Here is a 27373-nt window from a genome sequence, read left to right on the forward strand (position 1 = left end):
CTTGACGTCTATGTTTGGTTCAGATTTGGTCCGGTCTGGACTGGCCTTGATTTGGTCCAAAAACAGACATCTATAAATGACGTCTTTTCATCTTTCATTCAGAACCCTAAAATGAACTTGATTGCAATGTCTGGAAAATACGTATTTTAAACGTCCGGAAAAGCCATCTTTTCACCTTTAATTTAGGTTCATTTTAGGTTCTAACTTCAACATCTGGAAGAAACGTATTTTAGACGTAATTTTGCCTACTGGGACTTTTCAAGATTTACTGGGGTATAGGAGGGCAGGACCGGGCCTGAAAATATCTGTTAGAAATTTAGAAAGATGGGAGATCTAAACATGAAACAACTATCATGGGTTGCTAATATTACTAGGATAATGCCTTTGGCTGCTAGACAATTAAAGAAAGTTAAAAGAAAGCCAATCGAACAGGAGAATACATATGAGGAAGTCTTTATAAAATAATTGCCTCCATGTTTCTATGGTGGGATTTCAGCCAGGTCACCCATGATACAAGTCAGTATTCAATGTCCATCCATGTCTGAGGACCTCGGGAGATGTGGAAACTGTCCACTAGGGGCAACAGTGAGCACTGTTACCTTCAAGTAGGTTTCGGTTTTGCTAGGGCAATGTGGACGGGGATGGCCGACAATACCTTTTTAATTCTATGCACTATACATTTTGCTAGAATTTTTGCATCGCAACACTGAAATGTGAGTGGCCTCCAATTTTTTTAATGGACTGGATCTTTATATTTCCCACTTGTATCCTGTTTCAGTAATAATGAAATCAAACCTTCTTCTTGAGTGTCTGATAATCTACCATTTACATAGGAGTGGTTAAAACATGCTAATAACGGTCCTCTGAGTATATCAAAAAAGGTTTGGTATACCTCGACTGGTATGCCATCCAACCCTGGAGTTTTCCCGGACTTAAAGTCTTTAATTGCATCCAGAAGTTCCTCCTCTGTAATATCACCTTCACATGAGTCTTTCTGTATGGCTGTTAATTTTACATTATCAATAGAAAAAAAATCCCTACAATTCGCTTCAGTTAGAGGAGATGGAGGCGATTGAAATGAAAATATATGCTTAAAGTACTTTGCTTCCTCCTTCAAAATATAATTTGGAGAATCATGGGTGACTCCATCATTTGTAACCAGTTTCAGTAAATTATTTTTGGTAGCATTTCTATGTTGAAGATAAAAAAATAATTTGGTGCATTTTTCCCCATATTCCATCCAGTTTGCTTTATTTTTATAATATATTACACTTGATCTTTCTTGAATAAGTTTCTCCATTTATTTTATTTTTTCCTCTAATCTATTCTGAGCCTCTATGTTACAGTTTTTAATGTTATCTATCTGTTCTGTTAGACCTTCTATTTCCTTTGTTAGTAGGGACTCTTTTGACCTAAATTGCTTTTGTTTTCGAGATGAGTACTGAATTGCATGGCCTCTAAAGGCACATTTAAAAGTGTCCCATACAATAAGGGGATTTGCTGTACCTATGTTATGTTGGAAAAAAATCAGTTATAAATTCCTCTGTCCTAGTTAAAAACAAGTTATCATCCAATAGGCTTTGATTAAATTTCCAATATCCTCGCCCACGTTGAAATTCAGTAAGAGTAATGTATATGCCAATTATATGATGGTCCGACCGCATTCTGTCCCCAATCAACACTTTTTAAACTTTTGGTGCCAACGAGAATGACATAAGAAAGAAGTCAAGACGACTAGCTTGATTGAGTCGCCGCCATGTATATCTCACTAGGTCAGGATATTTAAGCCTCCATTTATCTACTAATTCTAATGTATCCATGACATTCATGATTTCCTTAAGAGCATGAGGGTGATAGTTTGTAGTGTGACTTCCTTTACGGTCCATTGAGCTATTTAAAACAGTTTATAATCTCCCACCATAATAATAGAGTATTGTATTGCTTGCAGGGTTGATAATTTATTATATATATTGTCAAAGAAGTGTGGATCATCATTATTTGGTCCGTAAAGGTTAATGAGCCGTATCTGTTTATGGTCCAATAACATATTTAAAATCATCCATCTACCTTGCGGATCTGTTTGGACAATTTGCACATTTGGATCGAAATTACTGTTAATTAATATCATTACCCCTTTTGAGTTTCTTTGCCCATGGGAGAAGTATATTTCGCCCCCCCCAGTCCTTTTTCCACACAATTTAATCCAGAATTGATGAATGAGTTTCCTGTAAACAATAGATATTATATTCCTTCTCTTTGAGCCATGTAAATATTGTTATTCTTTTGTTATTATCTGCTAAGCCATTACAATTATAACTGGCTATACTTATTTCACCACTTACCATAATGAGATACAGGTTTCAAATCTATTTATCATAATATATGTTTGTCACATTGCCAATAGAAAATACCTTAGTGATTGAGTGTCCATATAGCTGTACCATGATATTTGCATTGCTGCTAAGTAACCCTCCAATTGTTCTCCACTATTCCCCCCGCTAAAGCCCCTCCCCATCCCAAGTTGGGTTGTCATCCCAGTGATCGGCATACCACCCCCGTCCCCCCGGATCCCTAGGCCCCACGAGAGGCCAGGACCCATCCTTCGAAAACAGCCACTGTGATTATTATTTGACCCTGCTGGTCATCTATGAACGTTTGAACATCTTGAAGAACGATCTGGCCTTAATGACCATGTACTCTTATAATCTCCACCCGGTACAGCCAGAAGAGGACTGGCCACCCCTCAGAGCCTGGTTCCTTTCTAGGTTTCTTCCTAGGTTCCTGCCTTTCTAGGGTGTTTTTCCTAGCCATCATACTTCTACATCTGCATTGCTTGCTGTTTGCGGTTTTGGGCTGGGTTTCTGTATAAGCACTTTGTGACATCTGCTGATGTAAAAAGGGCTTTATTAGTACATTTGATTGATTAATTTATTAATTCTGCGTGGGTGATGAATCTCATCAGAGTTTAAGGTATCCCTTACTAACCTGACAAAGACCACAAAGACCTACAGTACCATTAATTTTGACGGGAGATGTCCAATTTGAACAGATATCTAAAATGTTTGAAAATGTGAAATATTTCCACCATATGAAACTATTAAGTGATAAATTGATTTGAAAAAGACCTAGTGATAGATGATGGAAAAGCAGGAATTCCCACAGTGTTCCATCTCTGTGTTCACTGTGGCGTTGACTTCCTGTGACTGGGCTGGGGTGTCGGTTTCCCGGATGATCACAGCATCATAGGAGAGGTTTCCACACTGTTGGTCTGGTCCCGAGTGGCGCAGTTGTCTAAGGCACTGCATCGCAGTGTTAGCTGTGCCACTAGAGATCCTGGTTCGAATCCAGGCTCTGTCGTAGCTGGCCGCGACCGGGAGACCCATGGGGCGGCGCACAATTGGTCCAGGGTAGGGGAGGGAATAGCCGGCAGGGATGTTGCTAGAGCATGACGTTTGCAACGCCAGGGTTGTGGGTTCGATTCCAACGGGGAGCCAGTATATAAAAAATAAATAATGTATGCCCTCACTAACTGTAAGTCGCTCTGGATAAGAGTGTCTACTAAATGACTAAAATGTAAATGTCATGACGACATGGTCACTTTGCATAACATCCTGGACCAAATACATGTTTCCAGACAGTTTTATAATTCAAATAACCATGTTTTATTTTTCATCACATTGTTAAGATAGACTACATATTTAGATGGCTTTTTAAAATGTATTATTACACATTCAATATTGACTTCATAGCTAGTACACAACAGTGTCTCTAAGAGCTTGAAGATTCTTTACCTTACCAATGTCATATATTGAGAACATATTTTTATGCAGAGTAAACATGGTAGAGAAGAGCAGTGTCACTCAGAGCTCTCTCAACACTGAGTGCACTAAGTTCACATAGTTGACTACTGACAATGAACATATTGGACTCTGATGACATTAGCAAAAAAGCAGAGATCAACGAGAGTCCATAATGGCTTCAGAACTATTGTGTTGTTCCCCCCTCCACACTCTTACCCCCCACATCATCCCACCACATTAACACAAACTTTGTTGCAGCTGCAAGTGGAAAGTTAAGACTTGAAAAATATGTGCTATCTGAAAACCAAAAAGAGGAAGAAGAACAATTTGTGACAAAAATAGCCAGGCAGAGGTGACAGTTCTGCCAGGAAGCAGACATGCATGAATATGTTACATGAGAGCACAATATTAGTGTGAGAGAGAAGTAGAGATAGGGGTTACAGAGACTGAGAGAGAGAGAGTGGGAGAGAGAGAGTGGGAGAGAGAGAGTGGGAGAGAGAGAGTGGGAGAGAGAGTGGGAGAGAGAGAGTGGGAGAGAGAGAGAGAGAGAGAGTGACAGAGTGAAAGAGAAATAAAGTAGGTACTGTAGTAGAGTGGCGACTCCCCCTGTTTGGCCTTCTGAGACAACAGCAATGCTGGGAAGTCAGCGTGAAAGACATTCTTTATCAGTTGGAGGATAATTCAATATTAATCACGAGGTTATTATCTAGTTAGCCATTATCAAGGTTATTCCATTGAAATGCATAAAGCCCACTAGCAAGAACCCTCTACTGAAAGGACAACAGTCAGATGGAAGAAGTTCTGTTAAAGTCGTTGACACTGGCTGTCCCTCTGTTCCAATTCCAGTGAGACAGACATCTCCATTGCAGAGAGGGGTGATTAGGAGGGTGGAATACAGCTGATAGATTGATCCTTTTTTACATCGAACATCACATGGCTGAGGGAAGAGGGACAACAAAAAGAGGTTGAGGTGTAAGTGTAGTTTTTCTTTTACTCGCTTACTAAATGTAATTAAACCCATGTTTCAGGAACACAGAGCTACAGGCCAAGGGGTTTACATGAAGTCAATATACAGTGGGGAAAAAAAGTATTTAGTCAGCCACCAATTGTGCAAGTTCTCCCACTTAAAAAGATGAGAGAGGCCTGTAATTTTCATCATAGGTACACGTCAACTATGACAGACAAATTGAGAAAAATAAATCCAGAAAATCACATTGTAGGATTTTTAATGAATTTATTTGCAAATTATGGTGGAAAATAAGTATTTGGTCACCTACAAACAAGCAAGACCTGTAACTTCTTATTTAAGAGGCTCCTCTGTCCTCCACCCGTTACCTGTATTAATGGCACCTGTTTGAACTTGTTATCAGTATAAAAGACACCTGTCCACAACCTCAAACAGTCACACTCCAAACTCCACTATGGCCAAGACCAAAGAGCTGTCAAAGGACACCAGAAACAAAATTGAAGACCTGCACCAGGCTGGGAAGACTGAATCTGCAATAGGTAAGCAGCTTGTTTTGAAGAAATCAACTGTGGGAGCAATTATTAGGAAATGGAAGACATACAAGACCACTGATAATCTCCCTCGATCTGGGGCTCCACGCAAGATCTCACCCCGTGGGGTCAAAATGATCACAAGAATGGTGAGCAAAAATCCCAGAACCACACGGGGGGACCTAGTGAATGACCTGCAGAGAGCTGGGACCAAAGTAACAAAGCCTACCATCAGTAACACACGAAGGAGTGGCTTCGTAAGAAGCATTTCAAGGTCCTGGAGTGGCCTAGCCAGTCTCCAGATCTCAACCCCATAGAAAATCTTTGGAGGGAGTTGAAAGTCCGTGTTGCCCAGCGACAGCCCCAAAACATCACTGCTCTAGAGGAGATCTGCATGGAGGAATGGGCCAAAATACCAGCAACAGTGTGTGAAAACCTTGTGAAGACTTACAGAAAACGTTTGACCTGTGTCATTGCCAACAAAGGGTATATAACAAAGTATTGAGAAACTTTTGTTATTGACCAAATACTTATTTTCCACCATAATTTGCAAATAAATTCATTAAAAATCCTACAATGTGATTTTCTGGATTTTTTTCCCTAATTTTGTCTGTCATAGTTGACGTGTACCTATGATGAAAATTACAGGCCTCTCTCATCTTTTTAAGTGGGAGAACTTGCACAATTGGTGGCTGACTAAATACTTTTTTCCCCCACTGTATTTATGCACAGTTTGTCTCACCCTCATTTTACTCTCTATTCTTAGGTGAGGTACATTTCCTTCGAAAATAACACATTCCACTGACAAATATGTGTCCGCATCTCAGTGTGACATACAGGCCAACTCTCAGACATTCAGTAGGCACAGTATAGTGTGTGTGAGCTACAAACCTCAGTGTGATTTTATCCTTGACTGGTCATCTGTGTCACTTGGGCTCTTTCCCAGTTACTGTATGAAGAAGGTTGATCCTCCTCTCCTTCCGATGAGAAACTAGAGGAGAACAAGAGAAAAGAAACCCACAGCTTGATACAAGACACACATTTGACTTCATATGTGAGCTTTCTATTTCTCTTTCTCTTTCACTCTCTCTCTCTCTCTCTCTCTCTCTCTCTCTCTCTCTCTCTCTCTCTCTCTCTCTCTCTCTCTCTCTCTCTCTCTCTCTCTCTCTCTCTCTCTCTCTCTCTCTCTCTCTCTCTCCCTTTTACTTCCCCTCCCTCTCTCTATCCATCCGTCCTTACCCTCTGTGTCTGTGTCTGTGTCCAGCCCAGTCCTCTTCCTTTTGGAGCTCTGGCTGCTCTCTGACCCAGACAGACTGCTCTCCACTTCCTGGTCGTCTGAGTTGCTCCCTGGAGCAGTGCTTTGGGCTGACTGTAAATATCAAACAATGACAAGACACTAACTGTAAATAACCTCAGATCAGTTTCAGTTTACAGACTGTGAACATATAGGGATTGTAGACACTTGCCTTGCCATTGGAGTAAAGTTTCTTCTGCAATCCAGAATTCAGAGCCTCAAGGAGCACCACTGTAATTACAGAGATACATAAAAATATATATATTTTTTTTCTCCCAGTCTTCACCCTGGTACACACCGAACTACGTACCATGAAGGCTGCCGGCCACCATCTGGAATGGCTGGATAAGAAAACAGGGCTCACAGTACATGCATATAAGGAACATGTCTCAAACTACAAAGATGCGCTCCACAAGACCAAGTCTAACCACTACTCAATCATTATCAGTAAAGGTCATAATAACCTGAGAGCTTTCATCTCCACGATCAAAAAGCTACTACAGCCACATAATGACTCCCCCCTCAATGCTTCAGCTGACCTCTGTGATCAGTAGCTGGACTTCTTCCAAAACAAAATAGACACTAAAATAGATACAGCTCAAACAAAGTCCACAGAGCGAGCCCCCTCCATAGCTCGACTCAGCAACCCTTTCCTCCCTCTCCACCTTCTCCCCTGTTGATGCTGAGTTCATCTCTGGTCTAGTCACCAAATCCAAAGCTTCAACCTGCTCACTTGACCCTATGCCCACTTCCCTAGTCAAGACATGTCTTCCTGCAATCTCTCCCCTCACGGTTGTCAATGTGTCCTTTGCTTTGGCACTGTTCCTCCTGATGTCAAACTGGCTGCTATCCCACCCATTGTGAAAAAAAACAAGGACAAAACCCAGCTAACCTCAACAACTACAAGCTAATATCCAACCCTTCCTGGCATAAGTTATTGAGCATGATGTACCTTCCCAACTCAATCAGCACATGGCTTCCAATGACCTCTTTGAGCCTCTTCAATCGGGGTTTAGGGCCAATCACAGCACGGAAACGGCTCTGGTTCAAGTGGTAAATGATCTACTACTAGTAGATTACTCTGGCAATCTAAACATCCTCATCCTAATGGACTTATCAGCTGCCTTTGACACAGTTTGCCATTCCATCCTCTTTGAAAGAATGGAGCGGACCCTGGTAATTATCGGAACAGCTCTGGCCTGGTTCAGGTCCTACCTGTCGGACAGGCAGCAGTTTTTGACCCTGGAAACTTCAAATCCGCCCATTATGCTGTCCGCCAGGGAGTCCCCCAAGGCTCAGTCCTAGGGCCTCTCCTTTTCATCATCTACATCCTACCCCTTGGCCAAATCATCCGTCAATACGGTCTGCAATCCCACTGTTACGCTGATGACATGCAAATCTACGTTCACTCCAAACCCACCTCTGACCTCCACCATCATCACTCATCAACTGTCTTCAAGAAATAAAATAATGGATGAGCTCAAACTTCCTGAAGCTCAACAGTGATAAGACAGAGGCCATGTTGGTGGCCCCCAGATCTCTCCTGAAGAAGGTGGAGGAGGTCGACCTTAACATCGACAGCTGCTCTATCCGTCCTGCCTCCGAGGTGAAGAATCTGGGGGTCGTCCTCGATTCTACGCTCTCCTTTGATGCCCACATTAAAAACATCACAAAATCTGCCTTCCATCATCTCAAGAACATCGTCAGACTCCGCCCCTTCCTTACAGACTCAGTTGCTGAAACCATTAAACAGGCATAGGATGTTCATCTGATCACCCTATTGCAGGAGAACTTTGCTGCAATGCAGGATCTTTAAAACGTTAAGTGTATTTGAGGTTTAAAAAGGCTTCTGCATTTTGTAATTTCCACTCCGAAATGTCAGACTTGATTTTCCCTTAAAAAATATATAAACCCCTACAAAAATGGCCATTAATTATCATCCACATAATAATTCATATTTCCTGTTGCTGCAGGATTATTCCCTTGCTTTAGCAAACTGGCTCAAATTAAGATCCTACATCTGTACATGCCTATTTTACCTCACACCTGGACTGTTGCAATGCTCTCCTGTATGGACCATACCAGCTCCCTCAACAAAATTCAGTACATCCAGAACTCAGCCGAGAGATTCCTCACCTGCCCCCAGTGGCAGACTGGGCAGAAGAGGCAATTGCCTCAGGCCTCACATCATTAAAGGGCCTCGTGAGCTGGGCATAAAAAATTAAAAAAGACTAGTAATACATTTTTACAAAATAATTTCTCTTCTTGAGGCCTCCCCATGCTCTACTCGAGGTCCCCCTTGATTGCGGCAACAATAGAGGAGCAATTGAGGACAAAAGAGGACATTTATTGGGAGCCATGTTCCTTTTTGTAATGTACTTTTGCTCTTATTAATGTAATGTCCTTATGTATCTTGAAAGGTGCAAATACAATGTATTATTATTATTATTATTATTATTATTATTATTATTATTATTATTATTATATGTACTTGTACTTCTACACATACAGCCTTGTCATGGTGTCCTGTACCTGGACACAGTGAGATGGTCAGAACAGGGTCTTTCCTGTCCTCAGAGTCCTTTCCTGTTCTTTGATCTGCTTTCCCGTCAGCTTCCTCCATCTCTGATTGCCCTTCCTCCTGTGGATGGGGTTAGACATATCACATTACTAAATCACACGCGTGTTGGTATGTCTATTTCACATGCTCATTGAGAGGAAGGCTTCAGTAAAGTACCTTGAGGTTGTGATCGCTGGGGCTTTGCCTCTGTTGGCTGGGGGGAGGTATAGAAGAGGAGGATGAGGGAGGAGCAGGTGGAGAAGAAGAGGAGGAGGAGGAAGAGGGAGGATGGGCCTGGATCTGTGAGGAGGAGTCTGTCCTCGTGGCCCTGTTAGATGTCTCTCCCTCTATGTACAAGTCCTGCAGTGTAGGGCTGGGCTTGCTGTCCTGTGGTGATTTACTGCTTTTGAACCTCCCAGGATCAGACAGGTCCAGAGGAGAGTCAGCCTCTTTCAGACCCTCCCCAAACACCCTCTCTGGCTGCATCTCCACATCCCTCCATGGGGGCCGCACCCCCCGCCTGTCCTGGTCCTGGACCCGTGCGGCTGGGGTCTTCCCAGGCTTGTGCCAGGCCTCCCCAGTGCTCTGCATCCTGCTCTGGGTGTTGCTGCTGCTCTGCTGGTGGAAGGTCTGGAGGTAGGGGATGCTTCGAAGGTTGGGGTTAAGGTCAGGGTGGACCACCAGGCCATCGCCCACAGAGGTGGCTAGAGTGACCCAGTCAGAGTGCTCGGGCAGGGGCCAGGGGACGGAGAGATGGGCACTCTTGATAGAAAATGGCCGGTAGGGGATCGGGGCATGGACCAGGTGACGGCTTTGCTTCTCATCTCCAGGTATAGAGGAGGAGGAGGATAAAGCGGAGGAAGAAGGGAGATGGTTGTTCTTCAGGACAAGACGGTGGGGGTGAATGGAGGGAGCGACAGGGTAGCGCTGCTGGACAATTGTTTCCACACTATGGACTCGAAGAGAAGGGTGGGGGGGAAGAGGAGAAATAGAGGGAAGAGAGGAAAAGGTTATAAGGATAAATGTGCTTCTGTTTTCTCTATATTTTGCTGTTAATGCCTCACTTGCTCACCTCTTCTCTTCAGTGTTGCTTTTGGCTGTACTTTGCTCTGGCCTCAATGCTGGTGGGATGGGAGTGGACATGGAGAGAGGCTTATGGGATTTCTGTGTGAGATAAGTAGGGAGATGATGGCTGAGATGAGACATTTTGACCTGTGCTATATTGATCCATATTTTCAGCTAATGATTTGTTTTTAAGACATACAAAATCACTTACATAGGATTGTTTTCCATTCCATCCCTTCACATGTCTATGTTCAAGTATTGTCTCTATTTTAACAAAAAGCCAAAACAAGAAAATACATCCTGATGATTATACTGGTGATAATGATGAGTTATCATTAATTGACTCTAAATACTTTAGATTCATGATGAGAAGTGTATTCTTTCCTCTCACCGTCAGCTCCAAAGGAACGTCTGTGGTCCGTCTGAGTATTGACTATGGACAGCCCTGCAGTGGCGACCTCTGGTGGCTGGCTGAGAGACCTGATGGCTGTGGTGTGTGGCATGGCAGAAAATGAAAGGTCAGCAGACTGTCTGACCTCCGGGGTTGCATCCTGGGAGGAGGAATGTCCACTCTGACCTCTGAAATGACAAGAATGTTACGCTCCAACTAACAAGACAAAATCACATTCATTCACGCAAAGTCACACACAACAATAGGCTCACTTGTAATAAAACATAGGCTGAGTGTACAAAACATTAAGAAAACCTTCCTAATATTGAGATGCACCCCCCCACCCCCACACCCCCGTTTGCACTCAGAATAGCCTCAATTCTTTGAGGCATGGACTATATAAGGTGTCGAAAGTGTTCCACAGGGATGCTGGCCTATGTTCAATCCAATGCTTCCCACAGTTGTGTCAAGTTGGCTGGATGTCCTTTGGGTGTTGGACCATTCTTGATACAAATGGGAAACTGTTGAGCGTGAAAAACCCAGAAGCATTGCAGTTCTTGACACAAACCGGTGCGCCTGGCACCTACTACCATACCCTGTTCAAAGGCACTTAAATATTTTATCTTGCCCATTCACCCTCTGAATGACACACATATAGGGCCTTCAGAAAGTATTCACACCCCTTAACTTTTTCCACATTTTGTTGTGTTACAGCCTGAATTTAAAATTGATTAAATTGAGATTGTGTGTCACTGGTCTTTATACAATACTCCATAATATCAAAGTGGAATTATGTTTTTAGAATTTTTTACAAATTAATAAAAAATGAAAAGCTGAAATGTCTTGAGTGAATACGTTTTCAACCCCTTTGTTATTGCAAGCCTAAAAAAGTTCAGGTGTACACATTTGCTGAACAAGTCACCTAATAAGTTGCATGGACTCACTCTGTGTGCAATAATAGTGATTAACATGATTTTTGAATGACTACTTTATGTATGTACCACACACATACAATTATCTGTAAGCTCTCTCAGTCAAGCAGTGAAATTCAAACACAGATTCAACCACAAAGACCAGGGAGGTTTTGCAATGCCTTGCAAAGAAGGGCACCTATTGGTAGATGGGTAAAACATTTAAAAGCAGACATTGAATATCCCTTTGAGCATAGTGATTGGAGAAAACTGAAGATGGATCAACAACATTGTAGTTACTCCACAATACTAACATAATTGACAGAGTGAAAAGAAGGAAGCCTGTACAGAATACAAATATTCCAAAACATGGATCCAGTTTGTAATAAGGCACTAAATTAATACTGCAAATAAAAAGGCAAATAAAAGAACTTTATGTCCTGAACACGAAGTGTTATGTTTGGGGCAAATCCAACACCGCAAATCACTGAGTACCACTCTTCATATTTTCAAGCATGATGGTGGCTGCATCATGTTATGGGTATGCTTGTCATCGGCAAGGACTAGGGAGTTTTTTAGGATAAAAATAACTGGAATAGAGCTAAGGACAGGCAAAATCCTAGAGGAAAACCTGGTTCAGTCTGCTTTCCAACAGACACTGGGAGACAAATTCACCTTTCAGCAGGACAATAGCCTAAAACACAACACCAAATATACACAGGAGTTGCTTACCAAGACAACATTGCATCTTCCTGAGTGGCTTAGCTACAGTTTTGACTTAAATCAGCTTGAAAATCTACAGCAAGACTTGAAAATGGCTGTCTAACAATGATCAACCACCAACTAGACAGAGCTTGAAGAATTAAAATAATAATAATGTGCAAATATTGTACAATCCAGGTGTGTAAAGCTCTTACAGACTTACCCAGAATGACTCACAGCTGTAATTGCTGCCAAAGGTGATTCTAACATGGGTGTGAATACGCATGTAAATGAGACATTTCTGTATTTCATTTTCAATACATGTTTTCACTTTGTCATTATGTGGTATTGTGTGTAGATGGATGAGATTTTTTATTTATTTATTTATTTTGAATTCAGGCTGTAACACAACAAAATGTGGAATAAGTCAAGGGATATTATCACGTTTCAGGAGAAGACCCAGATGCAGACAGTGTCGAAGTAACAAAAGTTTATTACAGAAACAGGGGGCAGGCAAACAACAGGTCAAGGGCAGGCAGAGGTCAATAATAGAACGGCAGGCAGGATCAGGGTCAGGGCAGGCAGAATTGTCAAAACCGGGGAAAACCAGAAAACAGGAACTTGAGAAAGACAGGAGCAAGGGGAAAAACACTGGTAAGCTTGATGAAACAAAACGAACTGGCAACAGACAAACAGAGAAAACAGGTATAAATATACTGGGGATAATGGGGAAGATGGGTGACACCTGGAGGGGGGGGGGGGGTGGAGACAATCACCTGGTGTCCTACCTGGGCACATACAGTGGGGAAAAAAGTATTTAGTCAGCCACCAATTGTGCAAGTTCTCCCACTTAAAAAGATGAGAGAGGCCTGTAATTTTCATCATAGGTACACGTCAACTATGACAGACAAAATTAGATTTTTTTTTCTCCAGAAAATCACATTGTAGGATTTTGAATGAATTTATTTGCAAATTATGGTGGAAAATAAGTATTTGGTCAATAACAAAAGTTTCTCAATACTTTGTTATATACCCTTTGTTGGCAATGACACAGGTCAAACGTTTTCTGTAAGTCTTCACAAGGTTTTCACACACTGTTGCTGGTATTTTGGCCCATTCCTCCATGCAGATCTCCTCTAGAGCAGTGATGTTTTGGGGCTGTCGCTGGGCAACACAGACTTTCAACTCCCTCCAAAGATTTTCTATGGGGTTGAGATCTGGAGACTGGCTAGGCCACTCCAGGACCTTGAAATGCTTCTTACGAAGCCACTCCATCATTGCCCGGGCAGTGTGTTTGGGATCATTGTCATGCTGAAAGACCCAGCCACGTTTCATCTTCAATGCCCTTGCTGATGGAAGGAGGTTTTCACTCAAAATCTCACGATACATGGCCCCCATTCATTCTTTCCTTTACACGGATCAGTCGTCCTGGTCCCTTTGCAGAAAAACAGCCCCAAAGCATGATGTTTCCACCCCCATGCTTCACAGTAGGTATGGTGTTCTTTGGATGCAACTCAGCATTCTTTGTCCTCCAAACACGACGAGTTGAGTTTTTACCAAAAAGTTATATTTTGGTTTCATCTGACCATATGACATTCTCCCAATCCTCTTCTGGATCATCCAAATGCACTCTAGCAAACTTCAGACGGGCCTGGACATGTACTGGCTTAAGCAGGGGGACACGTCTGGCACTGCAGGATTTGAGTCCCTGGCGGCGTAGTGTGTTACTGATGGTAGGCTTTGTTACTTTGGTCCCAGCTCTCTGCAGGTCATTCACTAGGTCCCCCCGTGTGGTTCTGGGATTTTTGCTCACCGTTCTTGTGATCATTTTGACCCCACAGGGTGAGATCTTGCATGGAGCCCCAGATCGAGGGAGATTATCAGTGGTCTTGTATGCCTGGAAACAGGAGACAAAGGGCTGTGAGAAATGGGTTTGATCCTAGGCACATGAAAAGTGGGATGTATACAGAGGGTACGGGGCAACAGAAGATGAACAGCAGAGGGGCTAATGATCTTGGAGATGGGGAAAGGGCCGATAAACCGGGGGGGATAGTTTGCGGGACTCCACCCGGAGGTTGCAGATCTCGGATGGACAGCCATACCTTCTGCCCGAGACGATACCAGGGAGCTGGGGTCCGGTGGCGGTCCGCTTGTCATCGATACCTGGAGGTGGTCTTGAGAAGAGCCGACCGGGCTGTCCTCCAGGTACGACGACAGCGGCAGACAAACATCTGGGCCGAAGATATGCCGACCTCTTCCTCTTGCTCCAGGAAGAGCGGGGGCTGATAACGCAGGAAACATATTCGACCCTCACTAGTTGCTGGCTCCAGGTGGTGGGGTTGGTGGAGACCAGGCAGCGCAGAGTCGTCTCCAGGTCTTTGTTGGCTCGCTCCGACTGGCCGTTGGACTGAGGGTGGAAACCGGAGGACAGGCTGGCCGAAGACCCAATGAGTGTGCAGAATGCCTTCCAGAACTGGGACAAGAACTGAGGACCCCGGTCGGAGACCATGTCCACTGGGAGTCCATGGATCCGGAAGATGTGCTGCACCAAGAGCTGGGCCCTCTCTTTGGAGGAGGGTAGCTTGGGGAGAGGAATGAAGTGGGCAGCTTTGGAAAACCGGTTCACAACCGGGAGCCCGGGTGGCAGGCAAGCCTGGAGGAGTGGGCCCACTCCAGGACTGAGGAGCGGACAGCGTCAGGAACAAACACTGCGCCTCCCAGACCTTCTTCCCTATTCTCCAACTGAGTGCCGTCACCAAGCATGAGATGGGAAGAATGGTCTCGGATTCCGGGGGTGTAGCCGCGGGGCTATAGCGGCGTGACAGCGCATCTGGCTTGACATTCTTGGATCCCGGTCGGTATGAGAGGGAGAAGTTGAACCGGGTGAAATGTAGCTTGCCTGGAATTGAGATGCTTGGCGGTGCGGAGATATTCCAAGTTCTTGTAGTCTGTCCGCACAATAAACGGATGTTCCGCCCCCTCCAGCCAGTGCCTCCACTCCTCCAACGCCATCTTCACCGTGAGAAGCTCACGATTCCCCACATCGTATTTCCTCTCCGTGGTGTTGAGGCGATGGGAGAAGAAGGCGCAGGGATGTAACTTGAAGTCCAGGGCCGAACGCTGGGACAGGACCGCCCCCACTCTAACATCCAAAGCATCGGGACGGGTCAGGATGAACCAAGATGGGAGCAGTGGTGATCGGTGATTGAGATCCCGGAACGCCCGGTCAGCAGCTGGGGACCATGTGAACGGAACCTTGGGAGAGGTGAGTGCAGACAGGGGGGAAGCCAGGGTGCTGTAACCCCGGATAAAGCGGCGATAAAAGTTGGTGAATCCCAGGAAACGTTGTAGCTGCACTCTGGACGTAGGCTGGGGCCAATAACCACCGCGCTCACCTTCCCGGGATCCATCTGTACACTCCCTGCAGCGATGATGTATCCCAGGAAGGGAATGGTGGAGCGATGGAATTCACATTACTCCACTTTCACAAAAAGCTGGTTCTCCAGGAGGCGTTGGAGGACCTGTCAGACGTAGAGCACTTGTTCTTGGGCGGAGCGGGAGAAGACGAGGATGTCGTCGAGGTAGACGAAGACAAACTGGTTGAACATGTCGCGGAGAACATTAACCAGGGCCTGAAACACAGCTGGAGCATTGTTAAGGCTAAATGGCATGACCAGGTGCTCGTAGTGACCGCTGGCCATGTATTTCTTATATTTTTTTAATAGTTATTTAGCAGACGCTCTTATCCAGAGCGACTTACACGTAATGAGTGCATAAATTTTTGATTTTTATATATTCTTTCAATATTTTTTTTCATACTGCCCCCCCCCCATGGGAAACAAACCCACAACCCTGGCGTTGCAAACACCATGCTCTACCAACTGAGCTACATCCCTGCCGGCCATTCCCTCCCCTACCCTGGGCCAATTGTGCGCCTGCCGACAGGGCGAGATTGTGGTCTAGGAGAGAAGGCCACCAGGTTACGGGGGCCATTGGTCATTAGAGGGAAGGAGAGTGTAGAGGCACGGCGAGAGGTACTGGGGTGTGTTACCAGTCCGGTCCGGCCCGTTCCTGATCCCCGCACAAGGCCAGTGGTGTGTGTTCCCAGTACGGTCCGGCCTGTTCCTGTCCCTCGCACCAAGCCTGTGATGCGCGTCGCCAGCCCGGCCCGGCCTGTTCCTGCCCCTCGCACCAAGCCTGTGGTGCGCGTCGCCAGCCCGGCCCGGCCTGTTCCTGCCCCTCGCACCAAGGCTGTGGTGCGCGTCGCCAGCCCGGCCCGTTCCTGCCCCTCGCACCAAGCTTGGGGTGCGCGTCACCAGCCCGGTCCAGCCTGTTCCTGCTCCCCGCACCAAGCCAGTGGTGCGCGTCGCCAGCCCGGTCCGGCCTGTACCTGCTCCCCGCACCAAGCCAGTGGTGCGTGTCGTCAGCCCGGTCCGGCCCGTTCCTGCTCCCCGCACCAAGCCTGTGGTGCGCGTTGCCAGCCCGGTCCGGCCAGTTCCTGCTCCCCGCACCAAGCCAGTGGTGCGCGTCGTCAGCCCGGTCCGGCCCGTTCCTGCTTCCCGCACCAAGCCTGTGGTGCGCGTCGTCAGTCCGGCACAGCCCGTGCCTGTTTCACCGGTGCCTGGTCAGGTACCGGTCAGCTGCTCCACACCGGAGCCTAAGCAATCCGCTCCACCGATGTCCAGTCCAGCTCCAGCCAGCGGGACCAGACCAGGGGCGCTACAGGGGGTTAGTTAGAGGGTGGTGGTCACGCCCGGAGCCGGATCCGCTTCCGAGGCGGAATGCCCACCCGGCCCCTCCCCTGTTGGGTTTAGTTCCCGCACCAAGCCTGTGGTGCGCGTCGCCAGCCCGGTCCGGCCTGTTCCTGCCCCTCGCACCAAGCCTGTGGTGCGCGTCGCCTGCCCGGCCCGGCCTGTTCCTGTCCCTCGCACCAAGCCTGTGGTGCGCGTCGCCAGCCCGGCCCGGCCTGTTCCTGGCCCTCGCACCAAACCTGTGGTGCGCGTCGCCAGCCCGGTCCGGCCTGTTCCTGCTCCCCGCACCAAGCCAATGGTGCGCGTCGCCAGCCCGGTCCGGCCTGTTCCTGCTCCCCGCACCAAGCCAGTGGTGCGCGTCGCCAGCCCGGTCCGGCCCATTCCTGCTCCCCGCACCAAGCCTGTGGTGCGCGTCGTCAGTCCGGCACAGCCCGTGCCTGTTTCACCGGTGCCTGGTCAGGTACCGGTCAGCTGCTCCACACCGGAGCCTAAGCAATCCGCTCCACCGATGTCCAGTCCAGCTCCAGCCAGCGGGGCCAGACCAGACCAGGGGCGCTACAGGGGGTTAGTTAGAGGGTGGTGGTCACGCCCGGAGCCGGATCCGCCTCCGAGGCGGAATGCCCACCCGGCCCCTCCCCTGTTGGGTTTAGTTGGCGCGGTCGCAGTCCGCGCCTTTGGGGGGGGGGGGGGGGGGGGGTAATGTCACGCCCTGGCTCTGGGGACTTTTATATGTTGAGCCAGGGTGTTAGTTTCTATGTGTTCGTTTCTGGGTGTTAGGTTCTATGTTTCGTTTTCTATGTTCTTGTTCTAGTTTATGTGTTTCTATGTTGGCCGGGGTGGTTCCCAATTAGAGACAGCTGTGGCTCGTTGTCTCTGATTGGGAACCATACTTAGGCAGCCTGTCGTGCACTTGTCTTTTGTGGGATCTTGTTCCGTGTAGGTTTGTGTTCATGACCGAGGACTTCACGTTTCGTTTTGTTGTTTTGTTATTGTTATAGTACTCAATAAAAGATGTACGCATTTCACGCTGCGCCTTGGTCCACTCATTACGACGATCGTGACAGCGCCGCCTCATGGGTCTCCCGGTCGCGGCCAGCTATGACAGAGCTTGGATTCGAACCAGGATCTCTAGTGGCACAGCTAGCACTGCGATGCAGTGCCTTAGACCACTCTTCCACTTGTCCCCCTCCCGTGTCCGCACCAGGTGGTAGGCGTTCCATAGGTCCACCTTGGAGAACACGTTGGCCCCCTGGAGCCTCTCGAAGGCCGAGGAGATGAGTGGTAGTGGGTAGCGGTTCTTCACCATGATGTCGTTGAGGCCCCTGTAGTCGATGCATGGACGCAGGGTTTTGTCCTTCTTCTCCACAAAGCGGAACCCTGCGCCGGCGGCGGAGGCAGAAGGACGGATTAACCTGGCAGCTAGGGAGTCCTCAATGTAGGTCTCCATAGCCTTGGTCTCCGGACCCAACAGCAAGTACAGTCGTCCCCGGGAGGGAGTGGTGCCTGGGAGAAGGTCGATTCCACAGTGGTAGGGTCGGTGGGGCGGAAGAGAAGTGGCCCAGGCCTTACTGAACACCTTCCGGAAGTCCTGGTAATCCGCAGGAATGGCGAAGAGGTCCGAGGCAACTTCCGAGCTCCCAGGAAGACGTCCCGGGGCAGGCTGCGCTGACTTCAGGCAATGAGCGTGGCAGAACGGGTTCCAGCCAATGATGGCACCAGTAGACCAGTCAATAAAGGGGTTGTGTCGCTGGAGCCAATAAAAACCCAATACCACGGGAACTTTGGATCATCTCGCTGTGGTTCCCTGATACTCGTAGGTTGATGGGGGTGGTATTGTGGGTGACCCGGCCTATAGAGCGCCCGTCCAGCGCTCTAACATCCATGGGAATGGAGAGGGGCTGAGTGGGGATGCCCAGCTCGGACGCCAGGGTAGCGTCCATAAAGCTCTCATCGGCCCCAGAGTCGATGAGTACCCGGAGAGATTTCGACTGGTTCCCCCACAGCAACATGCTGTGTGACAGGTATGAATAATTTCTGAAGGCAATGTACACAAACCATGTCTCAATTGTCTCAAGGCTTATAAATCCTTCTTTAACCTGTCTCATCCCCTTCATCTACACTGATTGAAGTGGATTTAACAAGTGACAACAATAATGGATCATAGCTTTCACCTGGATTCACCTGGTCAATTTATGTCATGGAAAGAGCAGGTGTTCATAATATTTTGTACACTCAGTGCATATAACTCACTCTTGTGCTCCTCTCAGATGACTGATTTCTTCTTGCAATCTCTGGTTATCCTTTTTCATTTTGTTAATCTCTCCCACTACAAAAGAAATCACAGTCCATGGCTAATGTTTAAGTACTATACTGTAGCTATGAAATAAGCATTATAGTTGGATCTTTCCGCAATGCTTGAGATGCATGTGAAGGAGACGTTGATGTGTTAGCTAGCTACCCAGGATAGAAATGTGATGGAGGCTCTGGATCTGGGAGGTCTCATACTCCTGCTGCCTGCGCTTGGCCACGTCCTGAGTGACAGTACACCTGTCACACAGCCCCGCCCTCAACCTGCAGCACAGAGGTCACCAGGGGGTCAAACACTGACACACATTCAGCTACAGATGTTGTTAAGACAGCACACACACACACAATGTTTATATTTCTCGTGTTTAAAAAATATATTTTCTTATTAGTTAGTATACTTTTTTGATATTGAATACAGCACTGTTGGGTAGGGCTTGCAAGTTAAGAATTTCACTGTACATGTGCATGTGACAAATATAACTTAAAACTTTAAGCTAAAAACACTAATATAGAATACCCAAACACAGAGACATACAGAGGGACCCACCTGTTTTCCAGCTGTTTTATGTTTTCTGTGAGTAACCGCTGGTGCTCTTTCAGCTGTTGGTTCTTGATAAACAGCACCTCCATTTGCTTTGTATCACTACTCAGAGTAAAACACCAAGAACTGCCATCACTACATCTCCCATATATCAACATATCACCTTTAATAAAGTGCTTTACTCACCAGCCCATTTTATTGGTCAGCTCCTGAAATGTCTCTTGCCATCCTAGAGCGAGAGAGAGAGACAGACAGAGAGAGAGAGAGAGAGAGAGAGAGAGAGAGAGAGAGAGAGAGAGAGAGAGAGAGAGAGAGAGAGAGAGAGAGAGAGAGAGAGAGAGAGAGAGAGAGAGAGAGAGAGAGAGAGAGAGAGAGAGAGAGAGAGAGAGAGAGAGAGAGAGAGAGAGAGAGAGAGAGAGAGAGAGAGAGAGCGAGAGCGAGAGCGAGAGAGAACGAGCGAGAGAGAGAGCGAGAGAAGAGAAACATGTCAAATAGCTGTTTTCACATTTTGAGCTTAGATTTTACATGTGAAACCATATTTTCACATGTATTACATTTAGAGTTCACATGTTAACACCACCTTTTCACATGTGAGGAGAATCACATGTTTTCACCCCACATGTGAATTGCAGTTTCACATTTGAAAGTTGTGTTTTAACATGAAATATTTTCACATGAAATATAAAAAAATATATCCCATATACAGTATCATATACAGTACCAGTCAAGGGTTTTTATTTATTTTTTACTATTTTCTACATTGTAGAATAATAGTGAAGACATCAAAACCATGAAATAAAACATATGGAATCACGTAGTAACTAAAAAATTGTTAAACAAATCAAAATATATTTTATATTGGAGATTCTTCAAACTAGCCTTGATGACAGCTTTGCACACTCTTGGCATTCTCTCAACCAGCTTCACCTGGAACGCTTTTCCAACAGTCTTGAAGGAGTTCCCACATATGCTGAGCACTTGTTGGTTGCTTTTCTTTCACTCTGCAGTCCAACTCATCCCAAACCATCTCAAATAGGTTGAGGTCGGGTGATTGTGGAGGCCAGGTCATCTGATGCAGCACTCCATCACTCTCCTTCTTGGTCAAATAGCCCTTACGCAGCCTGGAGGTGTGTTGGGTCATTGTCCTGTTGAAAAACAAATTATAGTCCCACTAAGCGCAAACCAGATGGGATGGCGTATCGCTGCAGAATGCTGTGGTAGCCATGCTGGTTAAATGTGCCTTGAATTCTAAATAAATCACCGACAGTGTCACCAGCAAAGCACTCCCACACCATCACATCTCCTCCTCCATGCTTCACGGTGGGAACCACACATGCAAAGATAATCTGTTCACCTACTCTGCGTCTCACAAAGACAGCGGTTGGAACCAAAAATCTCAAGGACAGATTTCCACCGGTCTAATGTCCATTGCTCATGTTTCTTGGCCCAAGCAAGTCTGTTCTTCTTATTGGTGTCCTTTAGTAATTGTTTCTTTGCAGCAATTCGACCATGAAGGCCTGATTCACGCAGTCTCCTCTGAACAGTTGATGTTGAGATGTGTCTGTTACTTGAACTCTGTGAAGCATTTATTTGGGCTGCAATTTCTGAGGCTGGTAACTCTGATGAACTTATCCTCTGCAGCAGAGGTAACTCTGGGTCTTCCTTTCCTGTGGCAGTCCTCATGAGAGACAGTTTCATCATAGCGCTTGATGGTTTTTGCGACTGCACTTGAAGAAACTTTCAGATTTTCCGTATTGACTGACCTTCATGTCTTAAATTAATGATGTGCTGTCGTTTCTCTTTGCTTATTTGAGCTGTTCTTGCCATAATATGGACTTGTTTTTTTTTATCAAATAGGGCTATCTTCTGTATACCCCCCCTACCTTGTCACAACACAACTGCCTGGCTCAAGAAGGAAAGAAATTCCACAAATTAACTTTTAACAAGGCACACCTGTTACTTTAAATGCATTCCAGGTGACTACCTCATGGAGCTGGTTGAGAGAATGCCAAAAGTGTGCAAAGCTGTCATCAAGGCAAAGGGTGGCTACTTTGAAGAATCTCAAATATAAAATAAATTTTTATTTGTTTAACACTTTTTTGGTTACTACATGTGCTATTTCATAGTATTGATGTCTTCACTATTATCCTACAATGTAGAAAATAGTAAAAATAAAGAAAAACCCTTGAATGAGTAGGTGTGTCCAAACTTTTGACTGGTACTGTATATAGAAATCTCACTTTCACATGTGGAATTGCAAGTTTACATGTGAAAAACAATCACATGTAAAAATCTAATTTGCAGTTTCATTAATGAAAAACTTTCACGTGATTGTTTTTCACATGTGAACTTGCAATTCCAGATGTGAAAGTGAAGATCTAACTGAGAGTTTCACATGTAAGAAAACTCCACATTTATTCCAATGTCTGTAAACTAAGTATATGTAAACAAACACTGTATAGCCTAAAAACATGGATAAACAAGATTTTTGATATCATGGATGGTCAGTCCGTTAATCGTAGTCTATGGATTTGAGAGTAGTTGCATTTTTCCAGCCCCATCCCTTTTTACCGAAACTGTTGCGGGGAGGGCACTTTGTTAATGTTTCCACTAAGGATTGCCACTTTAAACACCTATAATAGTGTAATAGTGTTATTATATAGTGCAATCCTCTGGTGAATGAGTTACTTTTGTGTCATTAATATCTAGTGTTGTGGAGTAATGAACTATATGTAGTTCAACTAGTAATTTAACAACATTTCGCAGTAGCTTGTTGGTAGTTGAACTCAATTCAAATCTTGGTAGTATTTTCAGTAGGTAATAAAAAACATTTGCCATGTGGTGGTGTAGCTAACTACTGGAACTTCACACAACTTTTTTCTTTGCAAAAATAATATAAAATATGGGTGAAGATGGCAAGAAAAAAAAAAAATCACATCAGATCTTCCTAATTCTCACTTGTTTTTGTGTTTAATAGGCTAAATTACCCACTCTGTTAACATCTGACTCCAGAGTGAGCAAATGACTTTTTTGCAAAAAATGCAAATGACTTTTTTGCAAAAAATGTTTTTAATGATAATGCTATTAAATTAAACGCCTCCCTCTTTCCTGCATAATTCCCTATCTTTGGTTATGTTACCTAGGCCTTTGCGTTCACTGCCTTTTTTCCAGTTGCAAGTATTGGCTCATTCATTCTATCAACATACCACCCTGTATCCCACTGCTGTTTTGCCTCTGAAGCTAAGCAGGGTTGGTCCTGGTCGGTCCCTGGATGGGAGACCAGATGTTGCTGGAAGTGGTGAAAAATAAATGTGTGTTGTTTTTTTTTCATGTGACAAATGTACATATGAAACTTCACGTGTCAAAAAACACATCTGACTCGTGAACATTTCCGAAAACCACATGGCTATACAGTGCATTCGAAAGTATTCAGACCCCTTGACTTTTTACACAATTTGTTATGTTACAACCTTATTCTAAAATAAATAAATAAAAAAACTAATCAAACTACACACAGAAAAACAACAACAATTTAATCAATTTTAGAATAAGGCTGTAATGTAACAAAATGTGGAAAAAGTCAAGGGGTCTGAATACTTTCTGAATGCACTGTACTTGCATGATTAAGTGCTTTGCATTCCAAAACAAAATACATTATTTGCTGTTACAAAGACATAATAAAGTTGTTAGTCCATTCACTCTTTTGTTTTGACTCATGTCTCAGAGTATCAGCAACACTGATACTGTAGGAGGATTGCTCACTCACCTTCGACCTCTCGCTCATGGGCCTCCCTCAGTTTGTGGAAGAGCTTGTTGAAACTCTCCAGAGCCATGGTAACACTAGGCTGTCACAGCTGATCTGGACACAGAACCCCTCTTTCTCTCAGCTGTCATCCACTACAGCAATGTCATCAACTGGGGAAGATATCCAACCAAAATAGGTAACTGTTTTTTTAAATGTTATTTCACCTTATTTCACTGTATGTTCAGGTCTACAGAAGAGAATGCTAGGGTGCATTCTGCACTGCAGCCCTTATGGCCTTGCCCTGCACATAACACAAACATGAGGGCAAACTTATACAGAGATATTGGAAACTATAAAGTTTTTTTGATGTCTGTGCCCAAGGCCTCAATTTGTGTGTGTGTGTGTGTATGTGATAGAGAGAGAGAGAGAGAGAGAGAGAGAGAGAGAGAGAGAGAGAGAGAGAGAGAGAGAGAGAGAGAGAGAGAGAGAGAGAGAGAGAGAGAGAGAGAGAGAGAGAGAGAGAGAGAGAGAGAGAGAGGGAAACACTTGAGTGCTGTATGCTTTTAGAATCTAGACTAGTGGTCAATATATAAATCATAGAATATGAAACATTCTTGGTGAAATCTCAATGTTGCTGTAAAGTGACAATGCAATCCTGTCATGTAATATCCTTACAATTGGGCCATGAAACACAACATGTCTGAGAGAAGCAGTATTCCAAGGACATTCAGAGGGCATGAGGAGCTGTTGTTGAGATATTGAAGAGGGCAAAACTCTAAAGTGATATACATTATTATAATATCAAATATTTGTATTGACTACTGCATGTTTCCTTTTGTGTGAGGGTGTGTCTACACATTCGAAACACTCCTTTGCATTTCGATCAGAGCCGTTCTCTCGGCATGTTGGGATACGTTGACTAACTGTCCCAAACATTGCAGCAAAGCAAGAGAAGACCTGTCTGTCTTCCACAGCTGGCTGGCTCTCATGGCTTCTCTACTGTACCTCACAAGCTCTCAGTTCAATTATAACATACACACTTACAGTGAGGGAAAAAAGTATTTGATCCACTGCTGATTTTGTACGTTTGCCCACTGACAAAGACATGATCAGTCTATAATTTTAATGGTAGGTTTATTTGAACAGTGAGAGACAGAATGACAACAACAAAACAATCCAGAAAAACGCATGTCAAAAATGTTATAAATTGATTTGCATTTTAATGAGAGAAATAAGTATTTGACCCCTCTGCAAAACATGAATTAGTACTTGGTGGCAAAACCCTTGTTGGCTGTAATATTCATATGTGTCACCATACTGAATTGTAATTGGATGCATCATACTGTGCAATGATTGGTTAAGACCACCCAGGTGGTGAGGTCATTCTAAGATGATCATGGCCAGAGACACATGGACATGCACGTTATAGCTAGTTAATAAAGAGCTACGTTTATAAATATCCTGTCGTCCTGCATTTTATTATTTTGTACAAAGCGTACAAAACAAGACATTGGCAATCACAGAGGTCAGATGTTTCTTGTAGTTGGCCACCAGGTTTGCACACATCTCAGGAGGGATTTTGCCCCACTCCTCTTTGCAGATCTCCTCCAAGTCATTAAGATTTCGAGCCTGACGTTTGACAACTCGAACCAGCTCCCTCCACAGAATTTCTATGGGATTAAGGTCTGGAGACTGGCTAGGCCACTCCAGGACCTTAATGTGCTTCTTCTTGAGCCACTCCTTTGTTGCCTTGGCTGTGTGTTTTGGGTCATTGTCATGCTGGAATACCCATCCACGACCCATTTCCAATGCCCTGGCTGAGGGAAGGAGATTCTCACCCAAGATTTGATGGTACATCGTCCCTTTGATGCGGTGAAGTTGTCCTGTCCACTTAGCAGAAAAACACCCGCAAAGCATAATGTTTCCACTTCCATGTTTGACGGTGGGGATGGTGTTCTTGGGGTCATAGGCAGCATTCCTCCTCCTCCAAACACGGCGAGTTGAGTTGATGCCAAAGAGCTCGATTTTGGTCTCATCTGACCACAACACTTTCACCCAGTTCCCCTCTGAATCATTCAGATGTTCATTGGCAAACTTCAGACGGGCATGTATATGTGCTTTCTTGAGCAGGGGGACCTTGCGGGCGCAGCAGGATTTCAGTCCTTCACGGCGTAATGTGTTACCAATTGTTTTCTTGGTGACTATAGTCCCAGCTGCCTTGAGATCATTGACAAGATCCTCCCGTGTAGTTCTGGGCTGATTCCTCACCGTTCTCATGATCATTGCAACTCCACGAGGTGAGATCTTACATGGAGCCCCATGCCGAGGGAGATTGACAATATTTTGTGTTTCTTCCATTTGCGAATAATCGTCTTGTAGCCCATTCCAGTCTTGTGTATGTCTACAATCTTGTCCCTGACATCCTTGGAGAGCTCTTTGGTCTTGGCCATGGTGGAGAGTTTGGAATCTGATTGATTGATTGCTTCTGTGGACAGGTGTCTTTTATACAGGTGACAAACTGAGATTAGGAGCACTCCCTTTAAGAGTGTGCTCCTAATCTCAGCTCGTTACCTGTATAAAAGACACCTGGGAGCCAGAAATCTTATTTCCCTCATTAAAATGAAATTCCATTTCTAACATTTCTGACATGCGTTTTTCTGGATTTTTTTGTTGTTATTCTGTCTCTCACTGTTCAAATAAACCTACCATTAAAATTATAGACTGATCATTACTTTGTCAGTGGGCAAACGTACAAAATCAGCAGGGGATCAAATACTTTTTTCCCTGACTGTATACATCACTGTATCTACAAGAACATTACACACACTGTATATTACACACACCTGTATTAGGATTTTGACTAAAACCGCTTATTTGATCTAAGTAAAGGTCAATTTTCTCTTATTGATAATTCGGGGAGTTCACAGAACAATATGCCTGATTTACTCTTACCTGTATCTAATACAATGCCCTGTAAATATCTATTTGTTTGCTGTAAATGGATACTGACTAGCTGTATTGCTGCATAATTGTGCACTGCATGATGGTGTTTGCACAACAAAGTAGGAATTGAAGAGCTCAAGACACTTAGAGAAGAGAATGTTAGTGTGTATAAGGATACAGCGAGGTGGCTCAAGAATCTGTGACACATTAAGAAATGCAGTCTCAAAGTGTGAACGAAGCCTGAACAATCAAAGATTTAGGATGCATTTACCGAAATGAGACACACATTGACACTCACACGTAGACACATATAAATTACATGCATGCAAACACAGCAGGTGGCAGTAACAAGGCTACATTTTCTATATCAATAGAAATATAGATTCAGCTATATTTACATTTACATTTTAGTCATTTAGCAGACGCTCTTATCCAGAGCGACTTACATTAGCAATTAGGGTTAAGTGCCTTGCTTAAGGGCACATCGACAGATTTTTCACCTAGTCGGCTCGGGGATTAGAACCAGCGACCTTTCGGTTACTGGCACAACGCTCTTACCCACTAAGCTCTTACCCACTAAGCTACCTGCCGCCCCTATATGGTACCTACTAGTGATCCGCGGGTTGACTCATAACCCGCAGTCCATGCAGCTATATCCGCAGGGTGGACGGGATTAGGGTCATGAAATATTATGTGGCTGAAGGGCAGGTGGGTTCATTGAATATAAAGAAACAATAAATCCATAAATGTATAATTCTTGTGCAATTTATATAGGCTACATTGAGGATTTTCTTTCATTATTTTAGGCTATCTGTTATTAGTGCATAAGCCTAAACTTTAGGGCTTAACTGTACGTGCCAAATAGC

At 44.8% G+C, this 27373-nt stretch overlaps 1 protein-coding gene across 1 annotated transcript in view; it reads right to left on the reverse strand.

Annotated features, from left to right (window-relative positions):
* Positions 1-3642: 3642 nt before the first annotated feature.
* The window catches only part of LOC311147297 (uncharacterized protein), a 29152-nt gene continuing 5421 nt past the window's right edge, over positions 3643-27373 (reverse strand). Inside the window, exons 2-15 of the mRNA XM_084183983.1 lie at positions 23586-23734; positions 20006-20048; positions 19826-19921; positions 19430-19542; positions 19222-19297; positions 10608-10795; positions 10428-10480; positions 10224-10315; positions 9329-10100; positions 9124-9232; positions 6764-6822; positions 6537-6666; positions 6189-6288; positions 3643-4737 (exon numbers count right to left, since the gene is read on the reverse strand). Of these exons, the coding sequence (XP_084040109.1) occupies positions 6224-6288; positions 6537-6666; positions 6764-6822; positions 9124-9232; positions 9329-10100; positions 10224-10315; positions 10428-10480; positions 10608-10795; positions 19222-19297; positions 19430-19542; positions 19826-19921; positions 20006-20048; positions 23586-23652 (1863 nt within the window). The 5' untranslated portion in view covers positions 23653-23734 and the 3' untranslated portion in view covers positions 3643-4737; positions 6189-6223. The remainder of the gene's footprint in view (positions 4738-6188; positions 6289-6536; positions 6667-6763; positions 6823-9123; positions 9233-9328; positions 10101-10223; positions 10316-10427; positions 10481-10607; positions 10796-19221; positions 19298-19429; positions 19543-19825; positions 19922-20005; positions 20049-23585; positions 23735-27373) is intronic.

Source organism: Coregonus lavaretus (genome assembly GCF_964263955.1).
Source record: "Coregonus lavaretus genome assembly, chromosome: 20".
NCBI classification, from domain to species: domain Eukaryota; kingdom Metazoa; phylum Chordata; class Actinopteri; order Salmoniformes; family Salmonidae; genus Coregonus; species Coregonus lavaretus.